Below are 23861 nucleotides of genomic sequence, written 5' to 3'. Positions count from 1 at the left end.
TACCTTCTGGTAGGTGAAAGGATGGGTGAGAGCCAGCCAGCGCTCCACGGCCATGACAAGGGCCACACAGCCGGAGCCGACGCCGAAGGCTCTGAAGACGACCCTGGACGCACAGAGCCACTTCTTATTGGCGTTGGGCATGTAGAGGCGCACGTACATCTGCACGAAGGACCCCAGCAGCGCCATCAGGTCGTTCCCAGTCAGACACCGCAGCATGAACGTCTGCAGAAAGGGGAGGGAGTGGATGAGAGAGAGAGAGAGAGAGAGAGAGAGAGAGAGAGAGAGAGAGAGAGAGAGAGAGAGAGAGAGAGAGAGAGAGAGAGAGAGAATCTACCCGACGAGTGCCTAAGACTAGATTTTTGCCAATATGCAGTGCCAACCGCGTAGCGCTCACCGCACGTCTTACCACATACTTTATCAATCCAGGGTTCGGGTGGACCTGTCAACCAAACATCAAGTTTCTTTTAATCATCACCTTAGTTGTCATATGTTTATGGTTATCTTCAATAGTCGTTCCATATTCTGTGTCGGGTTGTGGTAAATCTTAGGTTGACATACTATATCCCTTACATACCCCATGGTGTTACTGCAAACTTAATAACTCTCTTTCTTTCTTGTTGCGCTGCTTCTAACCTCAGTATGTCGTCACTCACATCCTAGTTTTGCAACAGTGCGTAAATTATCATGTATATTTCTGGTCCTCCTGGCCTGAGGAATTCGAGGGCTCTTAGCCTCTCATAATAAAAGTTCTTGTGTTTCATGCCTTCGACTTTTCCTCTTGTGAAATGTTTCCGAGTTGTGCTTCACTTGTTTATTGTCGTTCGTTTGGTTGGTGACCATAAGACACAGCATTATCAACATTATATTTTTTTTTTTTTCATGTATACACGGAATATCATCACTATCAACTCTCAGTGGCTCTTGCAGTGAAAGTTCTCATATCATCATTGCACTCGATATTTTGTTCGAGAATTACTGTTTTGTTAAAAAGTGTTTCTTTCGACTGAAGTTTCTCATTTGAGATGCCATTTGATATAATACGCTTTGCCCTCCATCCCTTCCCCTGTTGGGTTTTAATGCGTATTACCGAGGTATTGCGAACCCAACCCGTGACTGACTTGCGATTCTTTATTCCACTGAATTCCCGTCAGGATCTCTTCTACCCACTTGTATGATCATATCAGAGTCTGCGTTTCATGTTGGTCGTCTAATAAGTCGACTTTACTCACTCTTGTATCATCAGGAGAACATCTCATACTTTCTCATACTTTGCTATCAATGTCTTACATTATCGTAATTAGAACTAACACTAATACTGCTTCCCACGACACCCCTGGTGGAACGTCATTGTTCCTTGCGACACCCCTGATGGTACATCATTGTTCTTTACGACACATCTTGATGGAACATCAACACGCACTGGTTCTCTTTGCTCCATTATGAACTTTCTGTCAAAAACTCTGTCTTCCCTGACGAAGACAAGGCATCTGGTAAACCAACAGAATACTGCTAAAGTGACGAAGCAAAGCGCTAAGGTTAGAATGCGAAAGTGGATCAAAATGTCCAAATTCTTGTTCGTGGTATAAGAGTTTCAAAGATTCTATATTCATATATATATATATATATATATATATATATATATATATATATATATATATATATATATATATATATATATATATATATATGAAGTAGCCTTAGGAGTTTTTCTGTTTTGTGTGCTGATCCACTTATCTATACTCTGTATTTGCCTAAATCTGTACTTTGCTTCTTTTCCAATCATTCACTTTAGTGAAAGTCAGAGTCACCCGGTCATACCATATGGTTTTAATTTAACCCCATCAGCATTTCTTTAACTTTTGATATAAATCGTTTGAAATTCAAAGTTTATTGTGTTTACGGCAGGGATACTCACTGCGATTAGCTTGCATCTGTTGTGGATTATCCTCATTAGTCGTTTTGCTTCAAGTTCACAAGTTCATTACATACATAATGGGATAAAGACAGTTACACCGACCCAAGGTCCAAGCGCAGTGCTCTGGTCTTAACGATGAAAATAAAAAAAAGAAAGAAAAAGTCTCTTGTAAGCAATAGAAGGAAAGGATAGGAAAGCAAATGCTCTCTCCCTATCCTTCTTCACTCCCTCCGAAACACGCCGGCAGGAAATCAAGCAGAACAGATACTTTGCAAGATTAATATGCCTGAAGGAAATTTCTACAGGGAAGTCATAACGGAGGATGAATATGTCATGCGTCCCATCACCAACGATATACATCCCTTCACTTTCTTCTAAAGGCGATACTAAGGATACACTTGAGCTCCAGCCTCTCGACTTACCATGCCTTTATCATTCCTGAGGTCGAGGAATAATACAGCAATTCTCAATTGCTATATCAAAGCAGGTGACATAGGTTAATCATTGTTAGTATGACGCCGCAACATGGCCAGGGAGAGATCAGTGGTTGAGAAGGTAACATAATGTACCACTGCGTTATGATGACTGATTATTTAATACCGGAGATGACAAGTGATGATCTAGCTTACTTTGGAAGATATTAAGGGAGTTGGTCTGAGCAACTTTTCTGGCAGTTTATTCCATTCATCAATAATGACATTCGTTAAAACAAAAGATTCGTACAGTGCAGATTAACTCAGCGACCTATAACTTTTTAATCCATTCCCTCTCGTCGGTAATGCTGGCGCTGCTGTAAGAAAATGTCATTGATCAGGCACACTGTGTTGTTCGAGATAGGCTACGATCTTATCTCAAATAATCAACTCCAGAAGTTTGCGTACAACTGATGTTAGGTTCATAAGATGGTAATGACTAGGCTATGTGCGGCTTCCCTTTTTGTATATAGGAGTGACGTCTGTCAGTCTCCAGTCCTGTGGGAGCGATTTATTGAGGATATAGGTTAACGGTCCGGCAATTTCGAGTCTGACGTTTTCAATCACTCGTGGCTAGGAACGATCAGGACCTGGACTTTAGTCTTCAACTTATGTATCCGTGTTAGTACTTATCTAACTCTAACGTTGAATTCTGGTATCGTGTGAGTGCTATCTATCAGTCTCAAACATTCGTGTCGTTGCTCTCTAGCGTAAGAAAAAAAAAAGAAAAACAAATGAAAAACTTGTTCAGACTTACCTGTTTCCTGTACCTCTGCGTTTCGTTTTTGGTGATGATGTAGAGTGCCGCCATGTTACCCAAGATGCCGAAGATATAGAAGCAAGTGATGAGCACTTGGTATGGCAGGTGGACGTGTGGCAGCACGATGTTCCTGCCCTTGACATGGCTGCTGTTGGTCGGGTACCCTGCAGGGAGGGAGAAAACGGGAATCAGAAGACAATGGACAGGGTTCGTACTCTTGTATCAGGTTTGGACCACACCTGTAACATTCCTTCAGACATAAGCTATCCACGGAATACCCAGAACAGTGGTTCCTAGCCCAAGTGGTACGTGTACTATTAGTGGTACAGTGGTGCCTAGCCGATGGTTGGTAAGTGTACCGTAGCGGTGCAGTGGTACCTAGCTGATGGTACGTGTACCATTAGTGGTATGGTGTGTGTGATATGTTGATATGGTCGGTGGTGTTAGACCTGGGATATCCCAATCGTAAGTAAAACATGATTACATTTCTGTGCTGGGTGGACATGGTAGAGTCTATGGCTTAAACATATTTCCCTTTGCTGAGTAGTGCCATTAATGTGAGGTTCGTGTGACTTCAGCATAACTTACGGTCTTAAACTGAGGTTATAGATGGAAGGCGGAACCCAAGTGGAGGAAAAGCAGGTTAATGGCACACACTACGATAGCACTGGGAACCACTGCCCTACACTCAAAAGTTTTCTAGACCCATTTGAACAACATGGAGAAACTTGTCTAACAACAGCAGTTAACCTGAAGACATATCAACTTCCTGGCTAAACCATTCGACTCCTAACGTTAGCAAGCAAAATCGAAATTAATGTAACGAGTCTCATGCCGTTCTATTCTGCAGATGATGGGAAACAAGTGTATTGACTGCCATGATTACCGCAGTTAAAATTTTCAAACTGTGACCAACATTATGCTCCAGGTCATCACGATTCCTAGTGACGGGACAAAGTGACGCTTCTAAACGTCTGCTACCAAACACAGGTGACACGTAAGTAGTTCTAATGCATCCCATGCCAGTAAGTCCCTGAGGACGTCTGGTGACACCCTTATAGAAAAAAAAACCGGAACAAAGTTATTTCGTCTTGAGGAACATTTACAGGTGACTGAATCTCGCCTGACACCCAGAGAGACATTGAGAGACCTGAGCTGACCTGACGGATCGAGGACCTGGTAGCAAGAGCCGCACCTGGCAGCAGGAGCCGCACTCCTCATGCACCTGGCAGCAGCAGCCGCGTCCTCATGCACCTGGCAGCAGCAGCCGCGCTCCTCACTGCGACTAGGAAATTCCTCTAAAGGTGTCATTTCTCTGGGTGAGGTCGAATTACAAGAGAAATCTTCCCTTCATTTATCCCTGACTGATGAAAACTGACGTTCTTTTCAATTTTCTTTTTCTCTTTTCGGAAGCTATTATGGACCCCGAACGGAACTTAGGGCAAAAGGACATCGCTCAAACACAGTCGCTGCCAGGATGACTCCACGAGAGTTCTCAGCGGACTTACCATAATGGCCGCTAAGTCTATGCAGTGATGCATTTGTTATCTGTCGATATGATGTGGAAACATTATCATACTTTTATCTTATACAGCCTTATGGTAAGGAGGCCCACGGAGGGGGCACGTATTCTGGGTTTACTTGGGTAAAGGCTATGCACAGAATGCGTACATGGCTCTACTTTGACTATCTTCACCTTAATAGTCGCGTTCTAAGGCAAGAACACGAAAGAGAGAGCATGATGGTTTGTTTGAGTAAATACTTCGCGGATACACAACGATCGTTAATGGTTGGGCAAATCCTGCTCTGACGGATGTGCATCATTAGGTAAAGCTTCGCAAACCAGGTGTGTCTAGTTTTATCTGGTCAGGTAAAGTTGGCTAGACTGGTGGTTTATTTTGGTAGAGGCTGCGTCGAGGAGACGCATTGTGCCGATTCATTCGAAGGAAGCTACGTACTAATCAAAGGGAACACTCACAGGTACAAAGACCTTCCCCTGACTTCATCTAACCGCCTAGTCCCCACTCTCCTTTCCATGTTCTCACTCTGTCACCTCCCCCTCATCTAGTCTCTACCTATTCTTCTCTCTGTTACCATCTCTCTCTCTCTCTCTCTCTCTCTCTCTCTCTCTCTCTCTCTCTCTCTCTCTCTCTCGTCCCCTCTTATCCTCCATTCCTACCCTTCCATCACTTTTTCTTTCACCATTTCTTTTCCCTCCGTCCAGTGCCACTCAGCCAGCTGACCCCAGTTCAATCCCTACCCTCCTACCCATCTTGCCAGCATTCAAGGGTGCTTGGCTCAGGAGAGAGAGAGAGAGAGAGAGAGAGAGAGAGAGAGAGAGAGAGAGAGAGAGAGAGAGAGAGAGAGAGAGAGAGAGAGCTGGGATTATGATTTCTACAATGTGTTCTCGTTCGATCTGCTGAGATCACTGGTCGTCGGGGGTCCTGGATGCTGCGTTTTATCTTGGAGCGATGAGAAAATGTGTGCTATTTCTGGAAGCTGGAAACTGTAGGAAAACTAGTCTCCGGTCGGGTTTAGCAACGGTAGCAATCCACATTCAACTGCGGATAACGAGAAAACAACCCTATTATCGCCTGAAATAAGAGTGACATAATCTTTCCTCGGGTTGAAGCGGAACTATAAGCCCTTGTCGTATGGAACACCCAACTGAGAGAAGATCCCATAACATTAGGGACGAACCTCTCATTCCCGCGAGGGTTAAGCTGGTCTCCTGTAGCTCGTCGACGGAGGGTTATAATGTCCAGTTGGCTGGAGGGGGACGCTGGTAAGTCCGTGCTGGGCTGAGATGACAAGGGACATGATCCACATAAGACAAAGAAATCAATTATCGGACGGACGTAAGTGACTCTCTCGCATCGGTTGCCGCAGACATAAAAGGCCATATATATATATATATATATATATATATATATATATATATATATATATATATATATATATATATATATATATATACGCACACGTAGGACGCTCCAGTCACAGACATAAGTCCACATCAGGGCGTGGTCTTCATTGAAATATAGAGAGGTTAATGAAAGGGAAAAAGAAGAGACAAGGAAAAGTATTCACCAATGTTGGAGGAAGTGAAAAATCTGTCTTTTAGAATGTGCCAGGTCATAGTTATTGGGTAAAACATGAGAAGGTAGAGAGTGCCAAAGTTTCGACGTATAGGGAAAGAAACAGTAATCAAAAGTGGCCCACCACTGAGTTCCTAACGACCACACAGCTGCTCCACGTCCATTAAACGAATGATCAATGAATTCCTTTGTAAGGTCAGAGCTCCAGCAACAGGGCCCCAGCACCTGCACCTGGTCTATGCATCGAGTTCTCCGGGTTAAACTGTTCACTCGAACAGAAAAGGATCGTACTTCAATTTTCAAACCCGCCTTCCCACGAGTACTAACGATAACTTATACCGTATCAGCGAGATGATGAAACAGGATTCAATTGTTCTATCAAGGCTACGGAATTTGCTCCCAAGCTGCGCTACTTTGGTCATATCTCTCGATAGATCTGGCCACTCCACCGGGCCCTATATACGCCAACACCGGTCCCCTCCCGCTTTCTTACAAAACCCGTGACTGGATGATGTGAGCTTTGCGTTTCCAGATGACAGGCAAAAGTTTTGGGAGCGATGAAGAATGTGTGGAAAGAGAGAACGTTATCTAAGAGAGCAAAAGTGGGTATGTTTAAAGGAACAGTCGTCCTAACAATATTGTATGGTTGCGAGGTATGGGCTACAGATAGGGTTGTGCGGAGGAGGGTGGACGCGTTGGAAATGAAACGTTTGAGGACAATATGTGGTGTGAGGTGGTTTGATCGAGTCAGTAATGAAAAGGTAAGGGTGGAGTGTGGTAATAAAAAGAGTGTGGTTGAAAGAGCAGAAGAGGATTTGTTGAAATGGTTAGGGCATATGGAGAGAATGAGTGACGAAGGGTTGACAAAGAGGATATATGTATCAGAAGTGAAGGGAACAAAGATAGGTGGGAGATCAAATCATAAGTGGAAGGATTGAGTGAAATTTTTTTTTGAGCGATCGGGGCCTGAACATACAGGAGGGTGAAAGGCATGCAAGGAACAGAGTGAATCAGAACGATGTGGTATACCGGGGTCGACGTGCTGTCAATGGACTGAACCAGGGCATGTGAAGCGTCTTGGGTAAACCATGGAGAGGTCTGTAGGGCCTGGATGTGGATGGGGAGCTGTGGTTTCGATGTAGTACACTTGACAGTTAGAGACTGAGTGTGAACGAAATTGGCCTTCTTGTCTGTTTTACTGGCACTACTTTGCTTAAGCGGGGGAAGCGATGCTGTTTCCTGTGGGGAGGAGTGGCGCCGGGAATGGATTGGAGGCAAGCAAGTATGAATATGTACATGCGTATATATGTATATACACGCACATATACATACATATCCACATACATCTCAACATATACACATATACATACACATACACAGACATATACATACATACACATGTACATATTCATAATGGCTTGCCCTCATCCATTCCCGGCACCACTTCGCCCCACATGAAACAGCATCGCCAGCCCCTGCGTCTACGAAGTAGCGCTATGAAAACAGAAAAAAATAAGCCACATTCGTTCACACTCAGTCTCTAGCTGTCATGTGTAACGCACCGAACCCAAAGCTCCCTATCCACATCCTGGAGAGATATATACCTTACCTTACGTGCCTTAAAATAGAACACTCAAGCGAGTCAAAGGTATCCAGTTTTACAGGACAAATCCCTCCGGCTCTCAGTAATTTCCCTGGGGATGGAATACCGGACGAATCATTTGCATCTTTATCGAGAGGAAGGCAATTCTCGCACAATAAGATTGAGGGGCAATTCCTTCAATACATGAAGATTTTTTCTTTTTTACTGTGTTACGTATATAACGTCGAATCACTGTCATTCATCCCTTCATAAGACTCTAACTTTTCTATATGCTGCCATGCATATAGTTTCTATAACCGTACCATTATAGAATATGCCGACGATTATAGATTATTTTGAGCAGGTTTCCGTCTGTGACGCAAGACGACAGTGGTGCCAGAGGCATCAAGCGAGTTGACTCTGATGACCGCTAGAGGCGCTGGTGTTCGTGTCTTTACCCAAGAGCGTCGATTCGTTACAAATTGAAATCATCCTAAGCGAAAATATCGAAGAACATTAACAACTTCAACCTAAAACCAACTGATAACAGGTTTGAGGGAAAGAAAACATATTGATAACAAGAAGACAACGAAGACAACAAGCTGTAGACGTTCACGACCGCGACAACGGAGCGAAAACAACACACAGACACACACTATCTGCTGAAGGTAGATAAACAAAGGCACAAAAAATTCGTTTTCAGCAAATCTCCGTCACAGCTCACACTATCTCTCCCATACGTCTGTAAACCATGTAGCTGTCTTCTATATCTCCACTGCCTCTCTCATGTTGAACCCCCCCCTCCTGTCCTCCTTTAATTCCTTTCCTTTCTCCCTCTTTTTCCCTCGGAGCCCTTTCTGTCCTCCTCCCACCCTTTCCTCTTCCCCTCAAATCTCCTCCTTTCCCTCTCTAACCCCTTCCTGTCTTCCTCTTACCCTTTCCTCATCCCCTGTAACCCCTTCCTCTCCTCCTCTTATCTTTTCCTCTCCCCTCTAACCCCTTCCTTTCTCCCTCTAAACCCCTCTTTTTCCTCTAACCCTTTTCTGTCTTCCTCTTACCCTTTCCTCTTCCCCTCTGATCCCCTCCTTTCCCCCTCTGCCCCCTTTCTGTCTTCCTTTTACCCTTTCCTCTTCATTTGTAACCCTTACTTTTCCCTAATCTTACCCCTTCCTCCCCCCTCCTTCTAACCACCACATGAAAAAGGAGAGAAAACAAAGGACTATCTAGGGATGGCCCGACCGACTCGTATCAGTACCCGCTGTGGTCGAGGGTTGAAGCAGGAGGCGACCTTCTTTGGTTCGTAGATCATAAACTAACACCATCTGTTTCTCCATTAATCGCGCTTAATGAGCTACTGTATCTTAGATAAGTACCATCATCTATTTCGGCTCCACTACGGTCAACTACAAGTCATCAAACCTTCCCTAGACCTGGAGCTCTCATGAAACTTCCTAAAGTTCGGAGACCATCAGGTAGTCTTCAGTCTCATGGTTGGCAAGGTGAAATTCCTCCAGTCTACTCTCTGGAAGACTGACCCCCCCACCGGTGCCTGGAACGAGGACATTACTCTTCCGTCCAAAGGTGGCCTTTATCTATAGTCGTTATCAGGGCATATATATGTGAGTGCATACATTTGATACGGCAATCCCAGGAGGTGTTACCAGATTCCGCCTGCTCTCTGCTGGCAAAAGTAAGAGACGCATTGAAGTGCAAGGATAAAGAGATATTCAGCGAACTTTCCACATCGTATATTAGGCTAAGACTTGAATGTGCTTCTCAAGTTTGGTTACCGCTCTTAGGGAAATGCAGAGAATTAATACAGTAAGTTCCAGAGGTCAACAAAGATGGTATCAGAATTAAGAGGCTTGAATAACAGGCTTGAATAATAGAGACAGGTAGAGGCCATACAGTTATCCGTCACGGAAGATAGAAAAGAGAAGAGTAAGCCGTGACTTGATCCCTAAATCTTTTAATCATCTTGATAATGTCAGCAGAGATGGAACAAGTAACGGCCACAACATGAAAACAGGGAAGAAACTTGTCGTAAAACATGTAAAAAAAAAAGGACAATTCCAATATAAGAGTTGAGGATGAACGGAATATCCAAGCGACCAAACTGTAAACATTGACAGTAGAGAAAAGTTTACAAAGTTGTATGATAGCAAGTGCCAGTGATGTGGCCCCGCGAGTGTGGCACTCCCTCCCACCATGCTGTACAAATAAGTCATGACAAGACCCACCTGCAGAGGCGTTGACGAAGGACAAGTTGAACTGGTCCTCGGGATCGAAGACGAGTGACACCGCCGTGCCCACCAGAGCCTGGAAGGCGCCGCCCCCGCTCTCACCCTCCGCCCGCGGTGTGGCGGTCATCCTGCAGGACACGGAGGAGGACGCTTAGTGTCAGCCAGGGAGGGAAGGAGGCAGGGAGGGAAGAGGGGGAAAAAAAAGGAAGGGAAAAGCGATAGTGGTGCTGGGGACGGCGACATCAGAGGTTGCGGGACACGAGAAGTGAGGGAAAAGTAAAGATGGAGGAAGAAGAGGATGGAAGGACTGGGGTCTGGAGATGATGATAGACGTAACAGAAGGAGGAGAAGGAGAGAGAAGAGTGTGCAGCGGAAGGCGAAGGTTAAGAAAGAAGAATGAAAAGATGGAAAGTGAGGGACGGAGACAACACGTGTAGAGAATGATGTGTGTACACAGCTGAAGGCTCGTCCAGGTGTCACGCGCTTCCTTCTGTCACCCACACAGGCACTTGTCCACGAGAGCAGTGAGCTTGCCTCACCATCAGCACCCTGGGCCTCACGTATAGTGAGCGTGCCTCACCATCAGCACCCTGAGCCTCACGTACAGTGAGCTTGCCTCACCATCAGCACCCTGGGCCTCACGTATAGTGAGCTTGCCTCACCATCAGCACCCTGGGCCTCACGTATAGTGAGCGTGCCTCACCATCAGCACCCTGGGCCTCACGTATAGTGAGCGTGCCTCACCATCAGCACCCTGGGCCTCACGTATAGTGAGCGTGCCTCACCATCAGCACCCTGGGCCTCACGTATAGTGAGCGTGCCTCACCATCAGCACCCTGAGCCTCACGTACAGTGAGCTTGCCTCACCATCAGCACCCTGGGCCTCACGTACAGTAGGTTTGCCTCACCATCAGCACCCTGGGCCTGGCGTTACTGAGCGAGAGCCTGGGTGAGCCCTCCCTCGGGACCTCTGTGGCAACAGATTATTCGTGCAAACGGAATTGTTCACCAACAGGCTGTTACTGTTGACAACACGTTTCAGAGACTCAGCCCAGGGGGAAATCTCGTGTTGACAACCGTCGCACACATCTGATAACATATTTATACTTTGCATGACGTGCAGCGTCAAGTGTATCTCAGCCTAATGGCAATATACTTACTTCCCACCTGGAAAAAAGTATAGATGTTATTTGTATAACGACCGAAAAATATTTGTTCATACTCCTATTTTCCGGTATATTCATCTATATCTATCTATATTATATATATATATATATATATATATATATATATATATATATATATATATATATCAAGGGCCCAGTCCTCTGTTCTCAACGCTACCTCGCTAATGCGGGAAATGGCGAATAGTAGTATGAAGTATATATATATATATATATATATATATATATATATATATATATATATATATATATATATATATATATATATACATATATATATATATATATATATATATATATATATATATATATATATATATATATATATATATATATATATATATATATATATATATATATATCGACAAAAATGCCAAAAGAAAAAGAAAAATAAGGACGGCATATAACTTTTAAAAGACCCATACGAATATGAACAATTCTTTTCTGGGCGGGAAGACAACATGTTGAGGTTTACTCCAGGACCCAGCCAGCTTCAGCTGGTGGCTTAAGGCTTGTACAAGAAATTACCAGTAACTAACGAGGCTGTTGTTTGGTACCCATCTACCACATCGTTAACACCGTCCTTATCGTTGAGATGCAACCTCTGCTGCACAGGCCACAGAGACAGTGGGAGGGTTGTTATATTTACCTTACGTTCCTCAGCCTGGGGTGACACAGCGTCCTCCTGTGGGGCCGACATAGCCATGTTTGTAAATTATATTTGCCTTCATGCCACACGCGTCTCCCTAACATATTTTGCACTGGGTTGGGTGGGGAAGGTGTAAGTTTGTGTGTGTGTGTGTGTGTGTGTGTGTGTGTGTGTGTGTGTGTGTGTGTGTGTGTGTCTGTGTGTGAGAGAGAGAGAGAGATTAACACCCTCGGAATGACGAATATTTCTGTTTGATTCTATGGGTGAACGAGAAGGAAAGAAGGAATTCCTGAATACATTGCGAGGCGAATTGAAATGCCTTCTAGCCTGTAGGCGACTTGAGAAGCTCAGCATCATGCACATACCCCATGATTTACATGTATGTATCTATTTATCTTTCTCCACCCCCATCTTCCCACATGACCTCTCAATACCTCCAGCAAGCCACGATATGAACGTCCTATTTACGGGGGTTCGACGTCTGGAAGTCGCTATTTCGGAGTCAAGAGTCAGGGGTCACCAGAGGCTTCGAAGTTCCTCACACGGAGTCAAGAGCTGGGGATCAATGGAAGGAGTTCGATACTTGGAAGTTGCCGAACCAGTCATGAGTTTCGGATCGCGACACAGCTGGCATTAGTTGATTATTGACATTCACCAATTATCAAGACGTTACGAACTCAGATATACATTATGTATATGTGAGCGCCTCATATACATTATGTATATTGGAAAGATCTGATATATATGAATAGCGTGAGGTAAATGACTAACTTACAGAGAAGGAAGTTGTATAATGACTCGTCGTCGTCCCCCTGCAGGTGTGTGGAATTCGAATCTCTGAACTTTTGAGTATGAAGCTTCATAAACAAGTTGCTCTGTTTACTGACAAATGGTGCGCTTTTTGGAGTAGGTTTTGGCGATGTGTATGTGTGTGTGTGTGTGTGTGTGTGTGTGTGTGTGTGGAGCCCGGGGCTAGAGCGGCGAGGCGTAAGCCAACGCACTAGATTACCACACATGAGAGGCTTTCAAACTTTAATTGAACATTAAGGAGGACGAGTGATACAGTTTCCTTATCTGTAATTAAATTCTTTACTTCGTGCTATTCACATATACCTATACAATATACATAATATATACCTCGGTACAAACACTTTTGATTAATAGTGGTCTATATACAACTTTTCCATTCCAGTGTGTTCAATGTAATCAATAATCAAATACGTATATGACACAAAACGTAAATTGGAAAAAGAGCAATTGAATGTTAGGGTTTGGCTGGAGGACGCAACAACGCCCCATGGACCCTTGTTGATGTTGGGACGGTTATTGGGCTGTCGGAGACCCATCCACCAGTGAAGGAAATCGCTCATCGTAGAGGAAGGATTCTGCGAAGGCAAGGGTCCACGAGATGGCCAACTGAGGGAGGTCTGAAGACGAGGCCAGGGTGCGGCAGACCCCCGCCGCGTATACCATCGTGTGAGGAGGAGGATCAGAGGAGGCAATACAACGACGGCTGCCGACCTCTACTGTGCCGCTGACACATGAGCTACACCCACCACGAACGACCAGACGACACCTTCACCAAGACAACACACACACACACACATACACACACACACATACACACACGGCTTCATACCAGGTAGACACGATCGGCTCATACAGTAAGGGAACTCGTCTAACTTTGCCCTTACTGGATCTCGGCGTGAACACCAACTACTGGGGAACAACTGGTGGGTTTGGCGGGGCATGACAGTGCCGGGGAGTCGTGGGTACACGATATAGGGAGGATCACATACGACAAAGATCCACCAGCCTGAGAATAGGCACCTTGGGGGGTGGGGGGTTGTATGTGTATGGGCCAGGGAAAGATTCATGGAGACGAAATATGTCGAAATCTCGGAAGATGTACGTACTGCCAACAGTGTGACCTCTGACGGTCCCACACACCGACTCCCGTCAAACTGATGCATGACGGGAGGTCGATTTCTATGAATAACTAAGTTGCGGAGCGGCTCTCCCATCATAGGGAAACAGAGGCGACTGATTGACCCAGTGAAGGGTGTGGCTTGAACCCTATCAAAAACCCGTGGGATATCATGTGCCGGGAGTGGGAGGTGGGGCAGGCCCAGAACCCCAGAGATATGGAGAACAAGAGACACGAGGGGCGTGGGGGGCCTGGTGTGACGCCGTATGAAGCTGCTGCTGACGAAGCGGGTGGACATCATCCTGATTATAGAAACTTTGAAATAAGGTGTCACACATTTCCATAACATTTACATTTTATGGTCAAATGACCGTCTAGATATTTAAACATGGGTATGGAAATGAGTCACAAAATTAACATTACATGGTTGCGAAAAAAAAACCCACTGTAGTTTTATGCAAACACATCACTCTGAAAAAAGGGAAGAAATTATTTAAAATTATTGGTGGACATGTTTATTTTGATGATAGTAACAAAGTTAACAATAAGAAATAACATTAAAACATGATAGCATCCTTAAAGATATTTTCAACCATACAAAAGAGGCAAGTGTAGGGAAAATTGTAGCTATATCTACAATCTACAATGCCAACCGGATTCTATCTGGAAATAATTAAGAAAAAGGATAATAATATCACATGGTAAATGTACTGAACATTTCTTCACACACGTCTCTTTCCCAAGCTCATTACTCGCACCACTCTCATTGCACCGACACTGTTTCCTCTTTTCCGAAAATCTTTACAGATCTTCACCCTCGCCTCCACAAGGTAATCATCAGACATCCTACCTGCTACCCCTCTCAGCACGTCTTCATCGAAAAGTCTCTTTTAAACGCTCGTCAATTAGTATATAAAACAGTAATGCCAGCTGACAATCTTACTCACATACGTATAATTGTGTATGTTCCTCTTTTCAACCAGTTATTCCTAATCATAAATCCTTTTTCAGTACACAACTCCACAAGCTGCTCACCATTTCCATTCACATTACCGAATACCTCATGTCTCCTAATTGTACTCTCAGCTGCCACATTAACCACCGCATTTATATCACCCATCACTAATAACTGGTCTCGTGCATCAATACTGATGACACACTCACTCAGCTGCTCCCAAAACACTTGCCTCTCAGTCCATAAGAGTTGATAATTACCCATCTCTCTCCATCCACTTTCATTTTCACCCGTTACTTCGAGTTCACTTCCATACACTCTTCCACACACTCTCATAGCTCCTGCTTCAACAGTAGTGTTACCTCTTTAGCTCTTTCCCTCAAACCAACACCTGACTTTACTCCTGAGACATTTCCAAACAATTCTTCCCCTTTACCCTTACGTTTTGTTTCACTCAGAGCCAGAACATCCAGGTTTCCTTCCTCAAACATACTACCTACATTCCTACTCTCTTCTCATCTCGAGTAACATCCACACACATTCAGACACCCCCAGCCTGAGCCTTCGAGGGGGATGAGCACTCTCCGCTGAGCTCCTTCAGTTGTTCCATCTTTTAAAAGTTGATACACCACAGGGAAGGTGAGTGAATGATGTGGGGGATGGGTACAGCTGGGGGGCCTCCAGCTCCGTCCCATTCAGTTGTATTCTAACTAATCTTAGATTTATATAATTCCAAAAAAACTTAGTTGTCCTTTCCTAGTCACATCTTGTAAATGCATGAACGATCAAATAATTCTTCTTGGGTATACGACAAGAAGCAAAGACTTGACTCATATGACCTACTCATGAGCTGGGCCAGCTGGGCTGGTGGCGGACACACACACCAGTTATAACCTGTCTCTGGACTGAGCCAGCTGAGGGCCGGTGGCAGACACACGCCGGGTCACCCAGGGAGCGCGGGAGGGATGCTCCAATATTTTGAACTGCGGGGAAGTGAGAGCAGATAGCGTTGGGAGGGACACGGAAGGAACTGGTAGAGGAAAGAAGAAGGTGGTGAGGGAATCAGTTAAGGAAGGATGAGGGAGTGGGTGAATGACGCGGAAAAAGATGGCGAGGAGTTGAGTGTGATGAAGGATGAGGCAGAGGGTATGTAGAGAGATGGTCGGGCAGGCACAAGGCGCTGAGGCCAGGTGGGAGCAAGTGACTGAACGAGCGGATCCTCTCGGGTGTGATCCCCAGCAAGAGCGGCGTGGGTTGTGGGCCCAAGGTCGGCAGACTGACGTATATAACCTGAGGTTCCTGACGCGTAGACCCCTCCTCGCATTACCTGACGCCTCATCCAGCAGTGATTAGCCCGAGTCTTTACGGGTTGCCTGAACCCACATATCACAACCCATGGTTCACTGAGCCCACATATCACAACCCATGGTTCATTGAGCCCACATATCACAACCCATGGTTGTCTGAGCCCACATTTCATAACCCTTGGTTGTCTGAGCCCACATATCATAACCCACGGTTGACTGAGCCCACATATCACATCCCATGGTTCACTGAGCCCACATATCACAACCCATGGTTCACTGAGCCCACATATCACAACCCATGGTTCACTGAGCCCACATATCATAACCCTTGGTTGTCTGAGCCCACATATCATAACCCACGGTTGCCTGAGCCCACATATCACATCCCATGGTTCACTGAGCCAACATATCATAACCCATGGTTGACTGAGCCCACATATCACAACCCATGGTTCACTGAGCCCACATATCACAACCCATGGTTGTCTGAGCCCACATATCATAACCCACGGTAGACTGAGCCCACATATCACAACCCATGGTTGTCTGAGCTCACATATCATAACCCACAGTTAACTGAGCCCACATATCACAACCGTGGTTGACTAAGCCAACATATATATATCATACCCCATGGTTGTCTGCCTGTCTGTTATCCTCTTGACCAACACCTTCACGCCAACTGCTGAAGGAGGAAGGCGTTTTCCCCCTGATACAGCCGGGGTGATGCGCAGGCGGGAGATTTGGCTTTAAAAGCCCACGTGAGGGTGATACCATATGACGGGCAACTGGGGTGATACCATATAGACAGGTTGTCCCCCGCTAAGTGCTTTATGGCCTACTGCTTACCCAGGGGTTTGGCCCTCTCGACGGCCGGGAAACTAAACATTAAATCTATACTTCTGCGTGAGGAGGAGGGTTTGGGTACCTGAGTGACCAGGTGGCTCCAGCATCAAGTATCATGACGTCCCATGTTACTACACGCTCTTGTGTTCAGCACAAGACCAAAGCTAGACAATGATATTGTACCAACCAGAATCAAAAGAGGATATATATATATATATATATATATATATATATATATATAAGAAAAAAAAAAAAAATATATATATATATATATATATATATATATATATATTTTTTTTTTTTTGCTTTGTCGCTGTCTCCCGCGTTTGCGAGGTAGCGCAAGGAAACAGACGAAAGAAATGGCCCAACCCACCCCCATACACATGTATATACATACGTCCACACACGCAAATATACATACCTACACAGCTTTCCATGGTTTACCCCAGACGCTTCACATGCCTTGATTTAATCCACTGACAGCACGTCAACCCCGGTATACCACATCGCTCCAATTAACTCTATTCCTTGCCCTCCTTTCACCCTCCTGCATGTTCAGGCCCCGATCACACAAAATCTTTTTCACTCCATCTTTTCACCTCCAATTTGGTCTCCCTCTTCTCCTAGTTCCCTCCACCTCCGACGCATATATCCTCTTGGTCAATCTTTCCTCATATGTCTGGCCGGCAGGACGTAATCCTAGAGACGGTCACACGTTGGGGTTTGTTATGCTGTGATGTGCCATAATAAGCACACGTTACAACACTACACCACCGACTACAGGCCTCCAGGTCTCCTGCAGCAGGAACTTCGTAAATACTCAAATGACACTGTGCACGTCGTCCCCATAGACGTAATAAATCAACTGAAATATATAACTATTGACAGTGAGGCACCTCAGGACGTTCTCTGCTCGTCTAGGTACTGCCTCATTAATGTAACCGACGCAGTTCCTATAGTGCGGTGTAACTTGCCTCCTTCTGTCTTGCTCGACCAACCATATGCATATCCTCTATGACAAGCCTTATGTACTGTTCTCCCGTCAGTACTATGAACTAAATACATGGAGCCCTCAGCTGCATGTGTAACTTCACTCGTATATCATTCTCTTGTCCCTATACGTGCCTACTGACCCGGTAGGTATATTCAGTGTGACTATGTAGCGGACACATAGTCTTTAGCCCTTCTCTGTGACTTGCCCACATGCGGTGTACAGTCCATCCACATGGGTGTGTGTATGTAATATGTAGATAGGTTACCTCTGTTTATCCCCAACACCCAACTTCTACGTTACGTTGTTCTCCATAAATACGGGTACCGAACCATCTATACAACGTTTGTATCTTTGCACTAACTGTTTTTTTTTTTATCCTCAGCCAACCTCTGTAATTGCCTCGTACTCGCCTGCAGTTGTGTAAGTCCATAACCTCAAGTCTGTTGAGTGTCTGTCATGTCTGGCCCACCTCACACCACCATAAGGTCTGGTTAATATAGATGCTCAGGGCGAGACACTATATAGACAGTCAACAAACTTGAGGTTACAGATTTATACACGAAGCAAAGTTACAGAAATGGGTAGAGGGCTTTATATGGTCGGTAAAAAGATACAAACCCGGTACAGGACGGTACATGGACAACACAGAGGAATAAGTAAGTTACGTGTCTGAGGTGGGCTGATCACCCGGAACTAATCTTTTTAACTTACAACTGTACCTTCTATCTTAAGTCATCACAACTGTACCTTGCATCTTAAGTCATCACAACTGTACCTTGCATCTTGAGTCATCACAACTGTACCTTGCATCTTAAGTCATCACAACTGTACCTTGCATCTTAAGTCATCACAACTGTACCTTGCATCTTAAGTCATCACAACTGTACCTTGCATCTTGAGTCATTACAACTGTACCTTGCATCTTAAGTCATCACAACTGTACCTTGCATCTTAAGTCATCACAACTGTACCTTGCATCTTGAGTCATCACAACTGTACCTTGCATCTTGAGTCATTACAACTGTACCTTGCATCTTAAGTCATCACAACTGTACCTTGCATCTTAAGTCATCACAACTGTACCTTGCATCTTGAGTCATCACAACTGTACCTTGCATCTTGAGTCATCACAACTGTACCTTGCATCTTAAGTCATCACAACTGTACCTTGCATCTTGAGTCATTACAACTGTACCTTGCATCTTAAGTCATCACAACTGTACCTTGCATCTTGAGTCATTTATCATTTTACCATTATCTCATTATCATTATATTACTTTATCATTATCATTATCATCATCATTAATATATTTTTTTCAGACCTAAGGGCAGTAACGTGTGACAGCCCTGGCTCGATAAGGCCTCATATATCGGCTGACACATTCTATACTCAGCAACACACTGACTGGAACAGAAGCTGTGATAACCATGACCCCCATTCGCTGTGATATCCATTCAGCCAAGGATAATGCAGCAGCAACATAACGGGGAATGATTAAGATGATATCAAGGAGAGCGTTTAGCGCCTCATTAGCATTTTACGAACCATGAGTTGGCCGTGGGTGAGGTGAGGGGAGGTGACTTTGTGCCATCTTGGCTCAGCGGCACCACACTGATCTTGCAGACGATGCCTGGTTTCAGACTGATGCTCAGTTACCACATTACCTCATGATGCAGAGCGACCAAGCTTTCCCCAGCGACTATTATCCCGGGTGTAATTAGTCGGGATTTGCATTTTCATGAGGCTCGGGGTCGTTTACAGGTCAGATGCAGACGATTTACACGAGTTTATCATATTCTTTTTATCTATTTTTTTCTTTTTTTATTCTCTACAGTGGGCCGGCATGGCACGGGCAAAACATGCCCTTGTCAAGGTCATATTGGGAGAGAAGGAAAAGAGCAAGAGGAATGTTAAGAAAGAAAACTGGCATTGTGGAGTGGGAGGGGAATACAGAAATCAAAGAAAACGGGTCCTTTTGACTAGGCTGGGCGTACTAGGCTGCGCAAATGTCTTATAAAGCCTAATGCCTTATTTATATACGTGTTTTCCTAGGCTGCACAAATGTCTTATCTATAAATGGAAAAGTCACTCACTGCTAGTAAGAGAATATCGGCACTTCTTACAACAGTTTGAAAATATCACTACACCAGTCGATACATTACATTTCTATTCAGGAAAGCAAAAATATGACCGAATGCTTGATATTAACAGTAAATGACAACCAGTCAATCTTTATTTCAAGGCATTCTCATATACGAGAACTGGACCAACAAAATTACATGATTTCCCGACCGGCGAATAGAATATCAGAAGATTGCTCTCTGCCGTGAGATCTTGATATTTGTAAATGAACATCCGCCTGTAAGTTGCCAGAGGTCTCTTTAGCCTTGATTTAAAAAATTACATGATTGGTATCATTCATGTCACGTATTTGTCACCCAGCTGGGTGACGCTGAGTTGGCTTGGGCTTGGTTCGAGCTGAAATGTTTGACTGCTAGCAATTACATCTTGGATATCCTCTATATAATATCACATCAGAACTTACGGATGACGTGTTGGGCAGTAACTTGGCACTGAGATGTATAGGTATGTATACATATTTGCGTGTGTGGACGTGTATGTATATACATGTGTATGGGGGTGGGTTGGGCCATTTCTTTCGTCTGTTTCCTTGCGCTACCTCGGAAACGCGGGAGACAGCGGCAAAAATATATATATATATATATATATATACACACACACACACACATGAGAGAGAGAGAGAGAGAGAGAGAGAGAGAGAGAGAGAGAGAGAGAGAGAGAGAGAGAGAGAGAGAGAGAGAGAGAGAGAGAGTGTACAACCAACTGGTCATCCTCTCCAGCGTACTCCCGGCCTTGCACCCAATACAGCTTGCTTGTCGCTCCCTCTGGCTCAGCAACGGCCTTACTGACGCCTCTAGCGAGACGGGTCCGCAGTGCTACCACCGTCACACATGCCAGCCCGTTACTTGAGACAGAAGTTCATCGAGTCCAGCGTCACTTACGTTACAGTTTGTCACCCAGGACAATGAATGCTCTTTGCAATCACTGCACATTCCACCGGAATAAACCATTTCACGATGTGATACCACATTACTTTCGCATACTGAGATCTTGTTATGTTCCCCTGGTAGGATGGATTAGGTTGGGATAGAGCAGAGCGGGTTCGGATGTCCTCAGCTCCCTGTCTTCCTCCCACCCCACCTCCCTCAGCCGACCTAAACGTAGCACAACAGAGCTACACCATAACATCAGATCATGCGAAAATTAAGTGGTGTTTAACTGGTCCATTCCAATATCACGTCCGTGTTTAACTGGTCCATTCCAGTCTCACGTACGTGTTTAACTGGTCCATTCCAGTCTCACATACGTGTTTAACTGGTCCATTCCAGTCTCATGCCCGTGTATAACTGGTCCATACCACATTGTCCCGGGAGACGGGGAGGCCTGCGTGACGCCGTTCATGGTGACGTTCTCTGCGTAACACTGGACCCCTGCTGGCCTCTGGCGGGCCAGAGTGGGTGTAACGGGCCAGCCAGGACGCCTCCACTCGTCTGATAACGCAACACATCTTCATGTTGATGCTTTGGATGTGTCGTTTGGGAAGATGGCTTCCATATCCAACGTTTAGAGGAGCATGACACAGTATATATATATATATATATATATATATATATATATATATATATATATATATATATATATATATATATATATATATATATTATAATTAATCGCCGTCTCCCCGCGTTAGCGAGGTAGCGCAAGGAAACAGACGAAAGAATGGCCCAACCCACCCACATATACATGTATATACGTAAACGCCCACACACGCACATATACGTACCTATACATTTCAACGTATGCATACTGTACACAGACATATACATACACACACATGCACATATTCACACGCATTGAAACCACAGCTCCCTTTCCGTATCCAGGCCCCACAAAACTTTCCTGGGGTACCCCAGACGCTTCACATGAGTATATATATATATATATATATATATATATATATATATATATATGGAAGTAAGGGGAGTGGGGGAGGAATGGGATGTATTTAGGGAATCAGTGATGGATTGCGCAAAAGATGCTTGTGGCATGAGAAGAGTGGGAGGTGGGCTGTTTAGAAAGGGTAGTGAGTGGTGGGATGAAGAAGTAAGAGTATTAGTGAAAGAGAAGAGAGAGGCATTTGGACGATTTTTGCAGGGAAAAAATGCAATTGAGTGGGAGAAGTATAAAAGAAAGAGACAGGAGGTCAAGAGAAAGGTGCAAGAGGTGAAAAAAAGGGCAAATGAGAGTTGGGGTGAGAGACTATCAGTAAATTTTAGGGAGAATAAAAAGATGTTCTGGAAGGAGGTAAATAGGGTGCGTAAGACAAGGGAGCAAATCGGAACTTCAGTGAAGGGCGTAAATGGGGAGGTGATAACAAGTAGTGGTGATGTGAGAGGGAGATGGAATGAGTATTTTGAAGGTTTGTTGAATGTGTCTGATGACAGAGTAGCAGATATAGGGTATTTGGGTCGAGGTGGTGTGCAAAGTGAGAGGGTTAGGGAAAATGATTTGGTAAACAGAGAAGAGGTAGTAAAAGCTTTGCGGAAGATGAAAGCCGGCAAGGCAGCAGGTTTGGATGGTATTGCAGTGGAATTTATTAAAAAAGGGGGTGACTGTATTGTTGACTGGTTGGTAAGGTTATTTAATGTATGTATGACTCATGGTGAGGTGCCTGAGGATTGGCGGAATGCGTGCATAGTGCCATTGTACAAAGGCAAAGGGGATAAGAGTGAGTGCTCAAATTACAGAGGTATAAGTTTGTTGAGTATTCCTGGTAAATTATATGGGAGGGTATTGATTGAAAGGGTGAAGGCATGTACAGAGCATCAGATTGGGGAAGAGCAGTGTGGTTTCAGAAGTGGTAGAGGATGTGTGGATCAGGTGTTTGCTTTGAAGAATGTATGTGAGAAATACTTAGAAAAGCAAATGGATTTGTATGTAGCATTTATGGATCTGGAGAAGGCATATGATAGAGTTGATAGAGATGCTCTGTGGAAGGTATTAAGAATATATGGTGTGGGAGGCAAGTTGTTAGAAGCAGTGAAAAGTTTTTATCGAGGATGTAAGGCATGTGTACGTGTAGGAAGAGAGGAAAGTGATTGGTTCTCAGTGAATGTAGGTTTGCGGCAGGGGTGTGTGATGTCTCCATGGTTGTTTAATTTGTTTATGGATGGGGTTGTTAGGGAGGTAAATGCAAGAGTTTTGGAAAGAGGGGCAAGTATGAAGTCTGTTGGGGATGAGAGAGCTTGGGAAGTGAGACAGTTGTTGTTCGCTGATGATACAGCGCTGGTGGCGGATTCATGTGAGAAACTGCAGAAGCTGGTGACGGAGTTTGGTAAAGTGTGTGGAAGAAGAAAGTTAAGAGTAAATGTGAATAAGAGCAAGGTTATTAGGTACAGTAGGGTTGAGGGTCAAGTCAATTGGGAGGTGAGTTTGAATGGTGAAAAACTGGAGGAAGTGAAGTGTTTTAGATATCTGGGAGTGGATCTGTCAGCGGATGGAACCATGGAAGCGGAAGTGGATCATAGGGTGGGGGAGGGGGCGAAAATTTTGGGAGCCTTGAAAAATGTGTGGAAGTCGAGAACATTATCCCGGAAAGCAAAAATGGGTATGTTTGAAGGAATAGTAGTTCCAACAATGTTGTATGGTTGCGAGGCGTGGGCTATGGATAGAGTTGTGCGCAGGAGGATGGATGTGCTGGAAATGAGATGTTTGAGGACAATGTGTGGTGTGAGGTGGTTTGATCGAGTAAGTAACGTAAGGGTAAGAGAGATGTGTGGAAATAAAAAGAGCGTGGTTGAGAGAGCAGAAGAGGGTGTTTTAAAATGGTTTGGGCACATGGAGAG

At 44.6% G+C, this 23861-nt stretch overlaps 1 protein-coding gene across 2 annotated transcripts in view; it reads right to left on the bottom strand.

Annotated features, from left to right (window-relative positions):
* The window catches only part of LOC139761178 (cannabinoid receptor 1-like), a 371834-nt gene that overhangs the window by 110892 nt on the left and 237081 nt on the right, over positions 1–23861 (bottom strand). For both annotated transcript variants that reach the window (XR_011715470.1, XM_071685166.1), the window contains exons 2-4: positions 10069–10199; positions 3146–3312; positions 4–222 (exon numbers count right to left, since the gene is read on the bottom strand). Coding sequence is in view for 1 of the 2 variants with exons in the window: in XM_071685166.1 (XP_071541267.1) it covers positions 4–222; positions 3146–3312; positions 10069–10199 (517 nt within the window). In the remaining variant the exon portion in view is untranslated. The remainder of the gene's footprint in view (positions 1–3; positions 223–3145; positions 3313–10068; positions 10200–23861) is intronic.

Source organism: Panulirus ornatus, chromosome 3 (genome assembly GCF_036320965.1).
Source record: "Panulirus ornatus isolate Po-2019 chromosome 3, ASM3632096v1, whole genome shotgun sequence".
Classification (NCBI taxonomy): domain Eukaryota; kingdom Metazoa; phylum Arthropoda; class Malacostraca; order Decapoda; family Palinuridae; genus Panulirus; species Panulirus ornatus.
This window is presented reverse-complemented; position numbering and strand designations above follow the sequence as displayed.